The sequence below is a fragment of the Xyrauchen texanus genome, chromosome 27 (genome assembly GCF_025860055.1).
Source record: "Xyrauchen texanus isolate HMW12.3.18 chromosome 27, RBS_HiC_50CHRs, whole genome shotgun sequence".
NCBI classification, from domain to species: Eukaryota; Metazoa; Chordata; class Actinopteri; order Cypriniformes; family Catostomidae; genus Xyrauchen; species Xyrauchen texanus.
In genome coordinates this window covers 12,083,176-12,101,497 of record NC_068302.1, presented here as the reverse complement: position 1 = coordinate 12,101,497, position 18,322 = coordinate 12,083,176, and the positions used below count along the sequence as shown (strand labels likewise).

Sequence of the window (18,322 nt, the reverse complement as noted above, 5' to 3'; positions counted from 1 at the left end):
AAAAGACACCAATGTTTAATAAAAAGTAAAATGTATAAATAATGATAATCAGAATAAACAATTGTTACACAAAATAATGTAGTTGCATTATCTTTGTAAACTTCAGTGATTGCATTGCAGATTTCTTGTCGATCAGTACACATGTATATTTACCCAGATGTACAAGACACACACAGCATAAGAACAAACATAAGCACAGCTTTGTTCTCAGAGAGCAAAACTGGGTTGTGGTTGGTCTGATATATTTGTCTTCCTCATCTCATGCACCACACCTTTTTATATTTCTGAAGCATGTCTCCTAACGGACCCATGACGAATGTGTGGTAAATCACACCTTTTTTAAAAACAATTTACCGCTTCCTTCCTCTCTTTTAAGATAACTATGATGGCTGGTGCACAGGTGTTAAACTTGTCCACACAGTGAATTTTGTAAGCAGTCGGGAGTCGTTTAGTTCAGCGCTGGTGAAGCCTAGTATTTGTGATATTCAAATATCCCAATTATAATATTGCATGTATTGCACCCCTTAAATGTACACATTTTCCCACATATTCCCAGAGTGTCTCCATTGGAGAAAAACTACCTTGACAACAATGCAGCATAACTGTCACATACACTCACTGGACACTTTATTAGGAACACTATGATCCTTATAAAGTGCCAGAAGTGGCCTTCTGCTGTTGTAGCCCATCCGCCTTAAGGTTTGATGTGTTGTTCATTCTGAGATGCTATTCTGCTCACTATGATTGTACAGAGTGGTTATCGGAGTTGCCATAGCCATTCTGTCAGCTCAAACCCATCTGGCCTTTCTCCATTTGATCTCTCTCAACAACAAGAAACAACATTTCTAAATTACACAAATAAAAAATACATTGTATATACTCAGGTGGTAGAGCAGGTTGGCCACTAATCACAGGGATGGCGGTTTGACTATCGGCCCAAACGACCCCAAATGCCGAAGTGTCCTTGGGCAAGACACTGAACCCTGAAGTTGTTGACACTGAAGTTGCTTCCAATGGCAGGCTAGCACCATGCATGGCAACTCTGCCATCATTGGTGTGTGAATGTGTGTGTGAATGGGTGAATGAGATGCAGTGTAAAGTTCTTTTGAATACCACCAAGTTTAAAAAGGCGCTATATAAGTGCAGACCATATACCGTTTACCATTTACATATACATATTCATCAATGATTACCCCTCCGCGTATCAATGATGCCGAGATCTACTTTTATATTTAATTTAATCACTGAGAAGGTTTACCCTGCCAACTTAGTTGCACCAAACATCAAAAGCAGCCTCCAGAATGAACACAGAGTGGCCATATATCACTTTCACTTTTGAAGAATATTGCGCTAGAGATCGCCAAGTTTGTTCAAAGGGGAAAGCAAGTTGGGATGCACTGATACCACAATTTCTCTTCCGATTCTGATACTGGAAATCGATCTGATATACCATTGTTTTTTTTTGTGCATAATCAGTTTAGAATATCTTTACATTATTGTGTGGAACTTATTGGGAGTACTCTTGAATATGTAAAGAAACACAAACCTCTAACTACACATTACTTCAATATAAATATATAGCTTATTAAGAAACACTTTATTATTAACAAGTATATTGGATAATGTAGCAGCAAAATTAACAGTAATTCCAGTCTTCAGAAGAAAAGAAACCAGTATTTTATTTTTGCCTTTTTTTCCCCAAAAAGTTTTTCAACTTGTATCTGGACTTTAAAGGATTCCGATCTCTTTTTTTTGTTCAATTTAGTTGTAAGATATCAGCTCACTTTTCATTCACACGGTTATATTTTGGATCCCATTCATCTTATATATTGTTAGAAATTATAAACCCATAATAATAAATTTTTATTATTATGACTTTTATTATTGGTTATCGCACATCTTCAAGTGGCTTTGAATAAAATGCACAATCATATGAACTGCTTTTACTAGTGTTTTATGGTTTATGTAATTTTTGGAGCTTGACAGTAACTAACATGACTAACACACCGTACCTGATTTGGCTCGGGCTCGTCGGACCGATACCTAATCCGTCTAATAGCTTCAGTATCGGAGCCGATACCGATCCAAGTATTGAATCAGTGTGTCCCTAAAACAAGAGCTAGAAAGAGCACGCTCATGCATAGTTGACAGATTGCACAAAATGACAATAACATTAGGTGGAATATTTCCAATTTGCGCAAGTATAAATATCAAATTGGGGGTGTTTCGCCTCTTATCTGGCAAACCGGAGCACGTTAAATGCTTGTGGAGGCGCATTAAGCCCCAATAGAAGATAACTTTAATATCCAATGAAAAAAAGCTTTTAGGGTAAATGAGCCTCTGACCACATTAAACCATGTAGAGGGCCGGATCTGGCCCACAGGCCGTAAGTTGAACAGGTCTGCTGTAGAGATGGTTGTGCATGAAAATCCCAGGAGTTCAGCAGTTACAGAAATACTCAAACCAGCCCATCTGGCACCAACAATCATGCCATGGTTGAAATCACTGAGATCACATTATTCAGCATTCTGATGGATGATGTGAACATTAACTGAAGCTCCTGACCCATATCTGCATGATTTTATGCATTGCACTGCTGCCACACGATTGGCTGATTAGATAATCGCATGAATAAGTAGGTGTACAAGTGCAGTGTGACATGCATTAATGCTCATCATAAGGAATATATTTTTTGAAAATCAACATTAAGGATACATGGGGCTAGCAGAATGTTTTTGATGGATTTTGACATGATTTCAACTCATACAGGCTATAGGATAATAAGGTAATTCTTTATAAATTAATTACTAATTGTATAGACTCGACTTGCTCTCATACTGTAATTGGAAAGCTTTTTTCACCAAAGGTTTTTTCTTTTTTACTTAAATGGTTAGTTCACCCAAAAATGAAAATTCTCTTATGTTTTACTTTTCTTTAAGCCATCCCAGATGTGTATGACTTCCCTTTTTCAGCAGAACCAATGTGAAGATTTTTATGTGCACATTTCAGCTCTGTATGTCTATAAAATGCAAGTGAATGGGTGCCGTGAGGCTGCCGGCTGTTTGATGGTCCAAAAGGCATTTTTAGGCTGCATAAAATTAATGCACATGACTCTAGTTAATCAATGAATGTCTTCTGAAGCAAATCGTTAGGTTTGTGTGGAACAAATTGATAATTAAAATGTTTTTAACTTTAAATCATTGCTTCCGGCCAACGCTGTATTACTATTTGCAATGAACTGTCGCGTGACGTTCGTTCCTCTGTTGTAAACAAAGCATTCACTTCTGACTTCTGACTGAACTGGGTTGAATGCTGGCAGGAATTTAAAAAATTTTTTTATTATTATTTATTTTTGTTTTTACAAAAATCTATCGATTTGCTTGAGAGTACATTTAACTGATTGACTGGAGTTGTGTGAATGAATTTTATGCCACCTAAAAATGGCACCTTTTTACTTTCATTGTATGGACAAAAAGTGCTAAAATGTGCCTAATCTTCACTAAGGTTTATCTGAAGAAGAGAAGTCCATACACATCTGGGATGGCTGAAAGGGAAGTAAATCATGAGAGGATTTGCATTTTTGGGTGAACTAACCCTGGGGGTTAGGGGTTTCTTGTAACCATACTGTGGTGGTGCTAAGTTGTGTTGTAAATTGAGCTGTGGACTGTGGTCAATAAACAGATTCTTAATGAGTGACTCACAGACGAGTGAGTGTGATTACAGATTCTTTATTTTATTTTACAGTTGTCATTACTAGATCAACTCAACCCATTATTAGCATTGTTATATAATAGGCATTTGACTTCTGTTGTAATGTGCTTTTCTAATGACTTAAACCTGTGAATCACAATGAAAACAGGCTTTGGTTGAATTGCTGCAGTAAAATTGTGTCATGTTACCATCATGCGGGGTGTGTTGGCCCATCTCTGTAGTTCTGACGTGAAAGAGTTGACACCGACTGTGTGGTAAAACACCAACCAGATGCATGACAAAGCATGATGAAGCATATTTTTATATCATGCAGATGATGTTGTGTCCATGAAATGGACATGAAACAAAAGGGTGTAGTCTTGAGTCTTATAGGTCAAATTAAACAAGCTTACTAATTCTTCAACGTAATACAGCCTAAATGTAGTGCCTTTCTCCGAGGATAAGAAATAAAATGCTTTCCTGTGTATGTAAAGACACAAAGAGAAAAATGTTTAGGCTTATTGATTTTCTGTAAAAAAAATTCTATGCTGTGTTTGTGTATTGATCACACAGTGTACAGTGAGTGTACTGTACTGTATTAAAGTTGGCCAAATTGCAGGGGCTATTGAAGCTGTTGAAATGGATCCAGACAATGTGACTGAACTAAAAATAATTCTGTGAAATGTAGGGATGAGTCTCAATGGTCAGCTAATTGTCCAACAATCGACTAGTCAGTGAGGTCTAGATTTTTCTTTTCTTTTTAAGCATCTTAAGTTGGGGTGTTTGATTGGTGTTAACAGCGTGCTGTGCGAGCTCGAAGATAGTTCGCGCTGTAAAACCTGGCAGTAAAGTTGTGTCTAGGGCTGCAACTAACGATTATTTTGATAATTGATTAATCTTCGATTATTTCTATGATTAATCGATTAATCGAATGAAATGTTATTTCCAGTATTTTATTAAAATGTGATTTTTCATAAATCTGATATGATAAAGTGTGTAAGGATTTAGTTTGATTGACGTTACTGAATTCACGATTCTATACTCTCACAAAGCTTTGAACAAAGCCTGAATCTTTGAGTTTAAATGTATTATTATTATTTTCAGGACATATGCGAAATAGTTCCTTGTAAAACTTAACTAAAAATGCTCATCATTAAAGCGTAAAATGATCCATAGGGCATGGATTGGGACAAAAAAATGAGCCCAGCAGAGGGCAATAGTGACACGAGAATATAAATATTATTATATCTGCTCAGCTAAAAATACATAATTATGTTAGATACACACAGTATGCTTGTACACGGTCTCTGATTATATACATTGAATTATTTGAATATTATAGTTTTTAAAATAGTATTTTCACTGATTAAATGTTTCTAAACTATTCTTTAAAAAAAAATTGTGTATGCTCATCCAGTAATGTTTGTCTGAGTATAAATTTACTAGTGAAATCGGACATTACATGATGTGGCATTATCAGGAGGACTTTCAAATATCAGGATCCTTAGCATTATTATACATTATATTCAGCATTACATACAGTTTATAGTAATAAGTATACAGTACTGTGCAAAAGTCTTGATGTTTCACAAAAGTATTTGTCTTAAGATGGTTATTTATATCTTCAGCTTTGTGTCAATAGGAAATATAAATGTTAGACTCACAAACATTACTTTTGCAAGCTGATGCAGCAACCGCTCCACATTAAACTGTATGCTTACTATGATCTTCTTTGAAGTGTTTGTTTATAAAGTGCTCTCATGTGCTGGACAACTTGGGTGTTTTTTCCGCTTCCGCTGTTCTGTTTTTCAAATGAGTTTCATAATGCAACGCATTTTTCACTTGGCTGTGAAGAGACTTCACTGACGGGCTTCTCCATGCTTACTGCAAATATCCAACTAATCGATAATGACATTTTTTGTAGATTATTTCCATTATCGATTATTTGTTGCAGCCCTAGTTGCATCTTTAAAGGAATAGTTCACCCAAAAATAAAATTCTTTCATCATTTACTCACACTCATGCCTGCAGATGTGATTTTTTTTAAAGAATATTTGAGCTCTGTATGTCCATACAATGCAAGTGGATGGTGATCAGCACGTTAAAGCTCCAAAAAGCACAGACAGTCGTAGATTAAATGAGTAGATTAAAAGTAATCCCTACAACTCCAGTGGTTAAATTAATATCTTCTAAATCAAAGCGATCAGTGAGAAACTCACGTGAAGTAAGCACGCTGGCATGTTCAAATTAAAGCAAAACTAATGAAGTTTGTGAATTGCGTTCTCTTGTAAACAAATCGAGCTGCACTTCCGGTTGTATCGTGCAGTTCTCTAACCACTGGAAATGTATAATTACTTTTACTACATTTGTCTGTGCTTTATGGAGCTTTAAATTGCTGGTCACCATTCACTTGCATTGTATGGACCTACAGAGCTGTGAGATTCTTCTGAAAATCTTCATTTGTGTTCTACTGAAGAAAGTCACACACATCTGGGATGGCATGAGGGTGAGTAAATGAGTGAAAAAAATGCACTCATTTTTGGGTGAACTATCCCTTTAAATTCATCCACTTTAAAGGCATTGTTCACCCAAAAAGAATATGTGGTAATTCTCTCATCATTAACTCAACCTTTTGCCGTTTCTGACTTTTTTTCTTTTGTGAAAAAGAAAGATATTTTGATGGAGGTATGATGTGAATATATACATACAATGCAAGTAAATGAAGTCCAAAATATCCAAGCTCCAAAAAGCACATAAAGGCAGCATAGAAGTAATCCAGAGCGTTTTAATTCATTTCTTCTGAAGCGGTCTGTTTTAGTCTTTTGGTACGATTATGATTTGAGGCTCGATTGCACTTCCTTGCAATGACCTATGCACAGAAATTGCATTGTATGCTTAGAAGCACATCATATCTTTTTGGTGTTCTGTAAGAAAAAGAAAATAAGTTTGAGATTGCATAAGGGTAAGTAAATAATGAGAGAATTATCATTTTTGTGTAACACTAGGGACCATTCTTGTTTTTGAGTCTTGATCATGTTTTTCTATGTAATCATTCGCTAGACAAATGTCTTTGACCATCCTGACACATCTTGCTGTGTTTTTTACAGCATCTCATGCCATGAGCGATGCTTTGTCATTTTAAAAGAACTTAAGCTTTTGAAACAGCATCTCGAGACTCCTGCATTCTATTCTGTTCATTGCATTGCATCTAGATGTTTTTGAATGCAAGAACGCATTATGTAAATGCCCCCCTTAGAAATCTGTCCCATCAGGGTCAGGTGAACCCAAAACCCATTCTAGCCACCACCTTGATAAAAAAATTTAGTTTTGCACATCCTTAGTGTCATTCTTTATCCCAACAGTGCCCAGAATTCTCATGCCAAGATTTGCCTCTCTGATTTTAGATTTAATCCAAACCTTATGAATTTGTTTGACATCAAGGACAAAATAAATTCCAGCAGAATTTCCGATGATTCCCAGAGCCTTCTCAAAGCACAAAAATCCTGTTGGACAGCCACCACGGGACTCATTTTGAGTTATAAATTCTCTCTGATACAGTAGGGTCATCTTTTAATTTGAGCCCTACATAACTGGACAGTTTTTAAACAAACACTTACCCAGAGGAAACAGCCTGTTGTACAGGATTACTGAAGCTGGCCTTGAAAAACTGCAACTTATAGAAAAAGGGGCCTATTTACCTTATCTTAATGTGTCGTGATCAATTGGATTGCTTTCCAATGGGGAATGCACATTACTTTTACATATTGGCACATAAATGTGTCTCTGAGTTCACTTCATCTGTGATGATGCTAATATAGGGCAGTGAAATATTTATTCGTATGATTCATATTGAACCATATGTCAGTTAGGGAAGTTTCACCGTTGCTCCACACATGAATCTCACCCATGATTGCTCGCTCTCTTGTAGATTGCAGGGCTTTCAAACTGCCATATTCTGACACATTTCCATTTGGGAGGAGTAAAGTATTGCATATGGCCTCAACGACCAGATGCATTTACACTTTGCAGAGTCATTTCTTGTATGTATGGGGTTAGGTTAGGGTTTGGGTGGCTTGAGTAATCGAATTGCTATTCATCTCTAATGCGTCTTGAAGGGCGTTTACACATGGCTTTTTCAAAGAGTGTAAATATCCCCAAATTCATGGAACAAACAAGGGTTTAAGGCATGTCAGTCACAATGTAGAAAGAAAGGGTGCTTATCATTCCTAAATGATGATAACACACCCGTGTGCCTGGCAGTTGTGTGGCCTGTCCCATGCCATGACTGGAATTCCTGGATTGAATCCTATAACCTCACTTTGTTACTGATAATAATTTAATGTGCTAACACACAGCGAGTTTGCCAAGCACTCGTAAATGCCAAATGCTGGGATCCACTTTCCTTCAAAACATCTTAGGTATGTGTGTGTTTATACGCATGTTATCTATTGACTTTTAAGGAGTCCGTGGTGTCTGTCGTAATCTGTAATGATATTTAAGGAGATATTCAAAGGAGATGGTCTAACATCATTTGACATAAATTATTCCTCAAATCATTTGACTTTTTGAAGACAAATCGGTGGAAATCTCATACATACAGGCAATACTATATGTACACATTATCACTCATTCACAATTTGTTACATTGTGAATACCACATGCGAGCATAAATTATTGAATTCAGACACCGCTGTAGACTACTGCTTTTTGTGTACTGTATTAAAGACGTAGTGTCCCAAATGACGAAAGTTTAAAATCTGATCTGTCAGACTGAAATGCATTTCCAAAAATGTTTGTTCCTAGCAACCTCCCACAACTCCCTAACAACCACATAGCAACACTCTAAAAACAACTCAGAGTAGCTTTGAAACTGCATTGCAACGCCCTGGAAACCACCCACAACACCTTAGCAACTGCATAGCAACACTCTAAAAATCTCTCAGAGCACATTTGCAGACGCATGGCATAGCAACTCCCTGGAAACCATCCAAAATACCCTAGCAACTGCATAGCAACACTCTAAAAACCACTGAGCACTATCGCAACCATATAGCATAGCAATGTCCTGGAAACCATCCACAAGACCCAAGCAACTGTATAGCAACACTCTAAAAACCACTCAGAGCACCAATGCCAATGCATATCAATTCCCTGACAACCACCCACAATACCCTAGCAACCACATAGCAACACTCTAATATCCACTGGGAGCACCTTTGCATTTGCATTTCATAGCAACTCCCTGAAAACCATCCAAAATACCCTAGCAACAGCATAGCAACACTAAAAACCACTGAGCACTATTGCAACCGTATAGCATAGCAATGTCCTGGAAACCATCCAAAAGACCCTAGCAACTGTATAGCAACACTCTAAAAACCACTCAGAGCACCTTTGCAGATGCATAGCAATTCCCTGGTAACCTGGTAACCCACAACACTCTAGCAACTGCTTAGCAATATTCTAAGAACAATCAGAGTACATTTGCAAACACATGGCCTAGCAATGCACTGGAAACCACCCACAATTCTAGCAACCACATAAAAACGCTCAAAAAATCACTCAGAATACCTTTGAAATCGCATAGCAACGCAACGCTCTGGCAACCACCCACAATACCCTAGCTAGCAGTAAGGAGGTGACTTTTGCATAGGCAAGTGCTACACAAAATTGTCCTCCACATGATATTATAGTGATATTATTGCATAATGTTCACAATAAATCACAATATTTTTCAGTACTATGTGGTTCCATGCAATTGCTCTGATCCAAACTTAAAATTGATTCAAAGTGAATCTTTAGTGAGCACATCTGTACAGTATGCTTTTTATTCAAAGATGTGTATGCCTCACTTTCACCTAATCCACTCCAAAAATTGAGACCAGATCCTCTGTCCTGCTGCAGTCTTGAAGTGCTTTTCCAGTTATTACTGATCGGCCAGACAAACAAGAGGGCCCTTCCAGCCCTCTTGTCATTCTTAGAACCTTTAAATCCTGTTTATATTACTCGGATTACTGAGCAACCAGCTTTCTGATGATCTGATTCTTCTAGTTGGCTCCAAGACAGACTGAAAGAGAGAAACAAAAGAAAGGAAAGAAAAAAATCTTTTACCCACTTTTTTTCCAGGTGTTTTGACATTGTTTGATGCATTGAGTTCAACAGCTCATGATGCATGCTTTGACTTGAGCAGACCTCTGTACTTGAGGATGATGTAAAGCAGTGGTTCTCAATTCGTTTCGCCTCCAGACCAAGAAAACTGTTACACAAAAGTAATGTAACAAAATTGTCCTTTAAACCAAACATTGTAATTTATTAATATGACCATTAACTGCATATGCTTGATAAAAAGGAAAATGGAAAATTTTGTATTCTAAATATCTCATAAATGTAGGTTATTTTATGCTCATTATTTTAAAATTGTTAAGCCTGTTTATTTTGTTAGTTGCATTTTATTATTTGTATTTAGCATAATTTTTTCCCTTGCTGTCTATGACGATGTCGGAACAGACTACCAGGACTCACGAGTTGAGAACCATTGATTGGCATTTATTTTTTTATTTTATTTTTTATTTTATTTTTTTTTGCTTTGGCAATATAGTCACCATTACTCCTGCCCTTTCATTCCCCTAAACCTGTATTACAAACGCACACATTTAGGGTTATGTAAGCAGCAGGATTTTGGCAAGCGGTCCATTTGAAAGATCAGATTGCTGCATTTGTTGTACCTGAAGTGGATGGTTTACAGTCTTTTATGTCTTCTCTAGTTTCAGACCTTAAACTGATCTCAGTACCTGGCTCTCAATTTCAGTCTCAAAGAATGTAAAATGAAAAGCATCATAATGAATTGCAGGACACACTGAATTTGATTTCCCAAATAAAAATATGATTGGAAGGAAAAGTTACAAAGGGAAGAGATTAAACAATAAGCTAAGAAAATGGTTAACCCTTTAAGCTCTGAGGGTGTTTTTAAAGATTTCCTGTTTCAGTGGCATAAGCAAAATTAAAGACTTGTAACTCGACAAAAACAAAAAAACGACTCTCCTCAATCCTGGTGGCGGAGGACGAATCTCAGTTGCCTCCGCATCTGAGACCATCAACCATCTTATCACGTGGCTTGAGCGCGTTACCGTGGAGACATAGCGCGTGTGGAAGCTTCACACCATCCACCACTACATCCACACACCTCTCACCACGCGCCCCAATGAGAGGGAACCACATTATACGAGGAGGTCACCCCATGTGACTCTACCCTCCTTAGCAACCGGGCCAATTTGGTTGCTTAGGAGACCTGGCTGGAATCACTCAGCGCACCCTGGGATTCGAACTCTCAAACTCCAGGGGTGGTAAAAATGATATTCAGCCTAAGAATCCACATAAAATCACAAAAAACAAAGCAAAACATATTTTCATGGTTTGACATGCTCCGAAAAACATCTTTCTTTTTTGTTCCTAATCATGTCACCTATAACGGAGTACAATTGTGTGTTAATACAACAAAGCAATCAAAAATGTATAGCATTACAAATATTATTTATCCTAGCGTCCAGAAACGTCTCCCAAGTGTCAAAATGCATCTCGAAACAAATAAAACAATAAATGTACATAAGAACCAATTACACATGCAAACACAACAATGACTAAAGGTTTGCATAGCATGCAGGCATTATTTTAGTAATGAGAATTCACAAAATGAGTTGCATTCTGTGCCATTTGAGTCATCATCGTGTCTGTGTCTTGTACTTGGCACCATCTCGTGGTGGCCATATGTAATTAAATGTGAGACTGCCCAATTATGGCAGACTATCACCACTGGTTTGAGTAGTCTGAACCCAATCTGATTGGTTTAGCATTCCATGATGCTACTGCATTTCTGATGATGTCATCTGGTCACATGTTCGTAGTCTGATAGCAAGATGCCAGATAGACAGATGCTGTGTTCACATTGTGCTTCGTGTGGGTTATCTAATGATCAATGCAACCGATTACTTTGAATGTAGGCTCATTTTAAAGATAATCGCCTCCTAAGTAATTAGTATTTGATATTTTATGTTCTGTTTATTTTTCTTGAAGTAAAAAGGTGGCATATGAGCAACACCTTTTCACATGAAACATGTATGTCAAAGACATATACTTAGCTTTTACTCACTATATTTTTGTGTAGCAAATTTTAGCTATATGCTGGTTATATTCTACACTTTGAGCACTTTCCAACAACATATATCGTGTGGCTATTTAATCATTTTTATGTTTTTACTGAATACAATAATATATTTTTTATATATATATTATCAAAACAGAACACTTCTGATTTGTCTGCAGATTTAAAAGCACTTTTTTTGGTCATAATCCCTACATGCATTATAAAGTAGAGCTTCTAAGCTTTGAAACAGTACCTATTTTGTATTGATCAAGACCGTAGTTATTGATTATTGTGTTTTTATTTTTTATTTCTTCACAAGTTACTGCCTGAATATAATGGATTTGGTTAGGCACTGATGAATTTGAGCCCATGGTTCTTTGCTCTTGAAAATGATCAAACCACACTGGTGTTGGGAAGTAACTAACCAAAAATAATGACTCTACTAACTTAACTACATTTTCCAATGACAGTGTCACAAACAGTGTAGGTTTTCCAGTAACAAGCTTCTTTTTCAAACACGTAGTGGCGTGATTTAGTGAATCGCTGTTTGTTCAAACGATTAATTTATATTAACTGGCTCAAAAAGAAAAAAGAAAGAAAAGAAAAATAACGATTCATTGTGTGATACAAAATAACGGAGTAGCTTCCCCAACACTGAACTACACACATATACACACAGAAGTCACCCTGCCCAGTATGAATGATTTACTGTAGCATTCCTCTCATATTTAGGGTGGCTGAATCTGCGGCTTGTAACATTATGTTCCGCATCCTGCCTTTTGGTGGGAAAAGGTTTGTTTTGTGGTGTTAAAACTGTTCTGCATCTCATGAGTCAGTGGCTTCTAATTAGTAAGGCATGTCATGTATGTGTGAATCAAAAGAACTCGAGAGATTAATGTCCTTAAGGACTTGTCTTGGGCTTTAACTACCCCTGGTTGTTTGTTTGGAAACCTTCAGCTTTATTCACAGTTCTGGAATCGTCTAGGACTAAATGCTCCATTCTGATGGGTCTTTGGCTACGCCGCAAAATGTTTAAAAAGCAAAGTACCTAACCATACTTTTAATTTTAGATAATTTACACAAAAACAAGACATTTTTTTTCAATGAGGCAAATCATGTTCCCATTTTGGAGTGGTATGGAACATCAGACCACCTTTTCTCCATGAATTCAAATCTGCTCTAATGGCCGGAGTTACCGACATGACAACACTTGTGTAACTAATGAATGCATACCAGAAGTAGTTCTATTTTATTGTACTGTATAATTTTGTACGTTTCATAAGATAAACCGTTATTGCAAAGTGCACCATGTTTTGTTATAAAAGTTCTTCTTTTCTCTTGGGAAGGAATGCATATTTTTAACCTGTGCTGACATCAGAAATGGAACTCCTTTAACAAGAGCTTACATACACTCACAATACATTTCACAAGGTTAAAGGCTAATTAATGGTCATATAAAGTATCCTGACATTAAAAACGGCATGAAATGCCATTCACAATGCATTTAACTTCCATAATGTTATACATTTCTGACTGAATAGAATGTTCATCAGGAAGCAATTTAGGGCCAGATTTGATTGGATCATAAAAAGTGGGCAACTATTAGGGATGCTCTGGCCACCGATTGGTATCGGTCGATAGTGACATCATATGACCTGATTGGTGATCGGTAATTTGGCCGATGGCATAAACTGATCGCTCATGTCGCAAAAGACGCGTGGCTCCGTTAAGACTTCAGCGTCAGTGTCATTGTATCAAGGAGTCTGGGGAATACTGGCATAGTGATGTAAGACAAAGAACTTACATTCAGCAGTTACGAACGATGCAGTGGGAGAGGTATAGTGAATATGAAAAGTTTGTTTAATGTTCTGTTAGTGTGGTGTTTCACATGTGACAAGAAAATGAAAAACGGCACAAGCTGTGAAACGTCCTTATTATTGTTAGTCTCCACCAGACATCTCAGTAATAATGCGAGTTACAATATGTGGTGTAATTCAGACATCTTTATTAAATATCTCCTGATTAAATGGCATTAGCAATAGTAGCACTCGTTGAGTTCAGAAACATGCGCTCTTTCTCCCCTTTCCTTTCATCTCTTGCCCTCATGAGAGAGCGCGTGTTCCCCCTCATTAAAGTTTAAGCAGCATGCAAATGATTTAATAAAATCATCCAACTAAATGAAAAGGCAAGGAAGGAATTCATAAATATATATAATAATTCTATATACAATTATCATAATATAATGTATTAAATATAAAGCAAAAAAGTTTAAATATCCCTCATACGTAGTAAATTAGATTTTGTCTCTATATAGACAAATCTATATAGTCTGATAAAACGTGCTTTTAATCATTTGCAGAGTTTGAGAGCATACATTTTATGCTTGCTTGCGTACTTGCGCTATTGATGTTTCTGTTAGAGATTGGCAGAGCACGTCTGGTGATCTTTTTCCCGCACATACATACAGCACCCTTGTGGGCAAGAGAGAGAGAGAGTTATAAAAGTACTTTTGAAAAAGTGCGTGCGGCCGCTGTCATCCAGAATAATCACACGTAAGGACATATATGCGTGAAATCTGATGCGCAGTATCAAATACACAGAATGTATGATAGTAACTGAGCATATCAATGTGAAGACCAGGCAAAATACCGGACATTTAGAGGCAATTTTTAAATCACGGCCGGACGTTTTTTTTTCAGGTCTGAAAAAGAAGCCATGTCTGGGGAAAAAGACGGCGTATGGTCTTCACACCCTATGTTATGTTAGTTGTTTGTTTGTTTGTTTGTTTGTTTGTTTGTTTTCATTGCATCACACATGCATATAGCCAATTATGATAGAGATCCTTATAAAAGTTGAAATGATCGGGATTGGTATCGGCCGATCAGGTGACTGGAAAATCGGTATTGGCTGTAAAAATCCTGATCGGAGCATCCCTAGTAATGATATAATTGGTTAATATTGTCTTTCCCTGCCGACATAGCCATGTTAAAGTCATCAGAGAAGAAAAGTTGTTTTAGAAGCCAAGAAAGCAAATTTCTTTTGAATGACATGCACTGAAGTGTGTACTTTCTGCGCCACTAGTGTCACTAAACGGAATTGCAAACACACACAAACACATTATGTGTATTATTTTAATTATGCAAAATAATTAAAAAACATTTTTATATATAAATTTAACAGCAAGAAAATGACATGCATCATGTGGTTACTTTTAATTGACAGGCTCTTAAGTTACTTTACATTTGTAAGTTTGGAATTTATTTTAAATAACTAGTTTTGTCTTTTTCTGTTACATAGGTGGAGGAGGAAAACGAAAAGGAAGGAGTAAGAAATGGAGGGAGATCCTCCGCTTCCCTCATATCAGTCAGTGCACAGATCTGAGCAAAGCCATCGGTAATGTATTGGCACTCTTTGTTTCTTTTAGGAGTCATTTTAATGCTCTCTCTCAACTGTGCTGTGCTTTAAAGGCTACTTTATGCTTACTGGGTGAACAGGCTTCTTTTAGTTCACCTACAAATTTTGACGAATTATGACCTTTTTGTTCCGCAAAGGTGCTCGTTGGGTGATATTTCTCCTGTTTGCACACATCCCATGAAATTCTTTACCTAGAAGTTTGTTTGCATTGATAATTGGTTGTGAATTGATAAAAAAATGCTTAGCTAATTAATCGCACTGTGATTCATCGCGATTTAATCATGGTACATTAAAACAAACATTAAAATATATTCATAGCTAGTCACATGACGCCTTGCGAGGTTCGGGCGTGTGAACGTGGAGCTCAGCGCACTTTGCTCATTTTAACACTATTAATGACATAAATCACATTCCATACACTCTGTTCCATAACTGTTATAGGAGGACAGTATGTCAAAGAATTCAAATTCCTCAGGATCTGGAGACATTAAATACACTTAAGTGCTCAAGTTGACACCCCAGAGAAGGCAGGGAGCCGATTTGATCTGAGAAATTAGGGAAATTCGGCGAGAGATGGCAATGCTGATGAAGGACCTTGCTGTAATTCATTGATCGATCACTGCCATTTAAACTAAATTCTCTGAGGTGTTTACAAGAGTGGGGGATGTCAAAAAACAGATTGCTGGCTCAACAATAAGGACTGCCTGATGGCCCGGGGCCAGTGTGAGATAGATTCGGGCCAGTTGCTAGAACTGTCACTTGCCCGATCGGGCCAGTTCAGACATTTTCCGTTTTTACATGTTGGTGAAAATTAGTAATCCACACATTGGATATACATTTATTTAGGTGACGTTTCAAAGTGTAAATGTTAATTCAACATGATAATGGCATTTGATATGAAAAGAAGGAAAACCGCTATTAGGCTATTATTATCAGAGCTGTTCAGCTGCAGGTTGAAGATGAATATTTAAAACAGTCTACTTCATTTCATCCTCCATAAAACACCTGCTACATGTCTCATTTCTGGACCGTACAGGTGATTTGCTTATCAGTCAGTGTTGGTTCCAGATGCAGTAAAAATCTGAAGCACTGGCCCAACTGGGTCAGTACAAAAAATCTTTAGTGTTGAGCCCTGTGGATTGATTATCATCGGAGAGGGAATTATCTGCTAATCCTTAAGTGACCAAGATGGATTTGGAGCTTGTCTGTGTGAAGTTGGAGGACATGCAGATCTGTAGCTGGTGGAATAATGTCTGAACCGTCGGAATTCCTGAGGCCGAAGAGGGTCAGGATATGGGGAAATTCCTGGATGGGCTTTTTCCGAATCTATATCTATAATCTCCCTTTTCCGAGGGAAACGGGCCCTGATCAATTCTGTACAAATTTCTGAGATCATCTGATGAAGATCTTCTTACGCGAGGTGAGGTTTGGAAGCAAGGCTTTTTAGTAAGAACTACGGCATTTTCTTGTTCCCAGACTTTGCAAATTCGACGAGAGAAGCATGATCGATTCAAGGAATGCAAGAAACTCTTACATCAATGAAAGGTCGCTTTTGCACTGATGTTTCCGGCCAAACAAGATAGATGCTAAGGATGGCCGTAAAACATTCACATGCCCACAGCAAACGATGTCCTTCATAAAGTCAATGGAGTGAGTCAGTTATTTTGTGGTACTCACATTGCAGCTGAGTGGACCGACTCACTGAACATTCACTTGACTGTTTTTGTGCTAGTTCCACCTAGCATCTGGAATTTGTTTTGTGGTGTAACACACCTTCAGGACAGTTATATGGATTAATCTACAGGTTCTTTGTTTATTCCGCCTATTGGCTGGAGTTAGATTATTTTTGTAATTTGTATAGACTTGAGCAATCCGACAGCAACGTTGTCACAGAGGTGCTTGTAGGCGTACATGGACCGTTTTAGTTTAGTGGAATGGACGCTAGTTGGCGCTGTCATGCGAGGGCTTAATGTGCGCGTTTTTTTTTTTTTTTTCTGTTTGTTTGGTTCTTAGTATGAGTGGAATGTCTCTCTCCACGTGGAATGTGAATGGGTTGGGGCACCCCATAAAAAGAAAGAAGAAATATGATACAGTGTTTCTTCAAGAAATGTATCTTTCCCCACAGGAAGCTGAAAAATTGGGGAAGATATGGGGTGAACATTTTTTCTGTAGTGCTGGCTCAAGTAAGAGCAGGGGAATCATAACATTGAAAAGTTAGCATCTACAATTCAAATGTCTCAAACAGATTAAAGATAAATTAGGACATATCATTATTGTTTTAGCAGAAATTCGGGGGCAGTTTGATTTTGGCTAATATTTATGCACCTAACATTGATCAAGGCTTTATAGATATTGAAGTGATGTTACAAGGCGCTGACACCCCTCATGATATAATATTGGGAGGAGATTTTAATCTTTTGATGGATTCAGTCCTTGATCATAGTGAAGCAAAAGTGTGCACGCCCACTAGAGCAACATTGATGTTTCACAGGATGTGTAAAAATCTTAGTCTTACAAATATTTGGATCTTTTTAACTCATTGGTAGGGTCTATACATTTTTTAAAATCTATGTCCCTCATTTCATCTGATGTTGATTGCTCAATTGGAAACATGAGATGTTGCCACATACGGAGAAAAATAAATCATATAGTTGGTGCTTTAATGTATCCCTTTTGCAAAATCCTGAATCCCAACAAATGATAAATGCTGAAAATCAATGTTTATATGGAGACCAACTGGTCTGCCGTATCCTCTGTGGGCGTGGCTTGGGAGGCATTTAAGGCGTTTCTCAGGGGCCAGATCATACAGTAGGCCTCATTCACCACAAAATCCAAAGCACGTGAACTTGTGGAGTTAGAAGGGAATATTAGAAGTGCAGAGGCAGAACTGAAGCACTTAATTCCATCTGATGGCCTCAGAGAATTGACCCAATTGAAATACAGATATAATACTATTTTGTGGAAAGTGGAGTTTTGGCTATTCAGGGCAAGACAGTCATACTTTGAGTCGGACTGGATAAATAAAACAGAGAGTATTTGTTTTCTACCATTCCATCACTGAAATCTGATGGTGGTGAA

General features: G+C 37.4%; 1 protein-coding gene across 2 annotated transcripts in view; it reads left to right on the top strand.

The window, feature by feature from the left end:
- LOC127620824 (G protein-coupled receptor kinase 5-like) overlaps positions 1–18,322 on the top strand; it is an 83,130-nt gene that overhangs the window by 31,360 nt on the left and 33,448 nt on the right. For both annotated transcript variants that reach the window (XM_052094080.1, XM_052094079.1), the window contains exon 2: positions 15,128–15,223. In XM_052094080.1, coding sequence (XP_051950040.1) covers positions 15,128–15,223 — 96 coding nt within the window. The remainder of the gene's footprint in view (positions 1–15,127; positions 15,224–18,322) is intronic.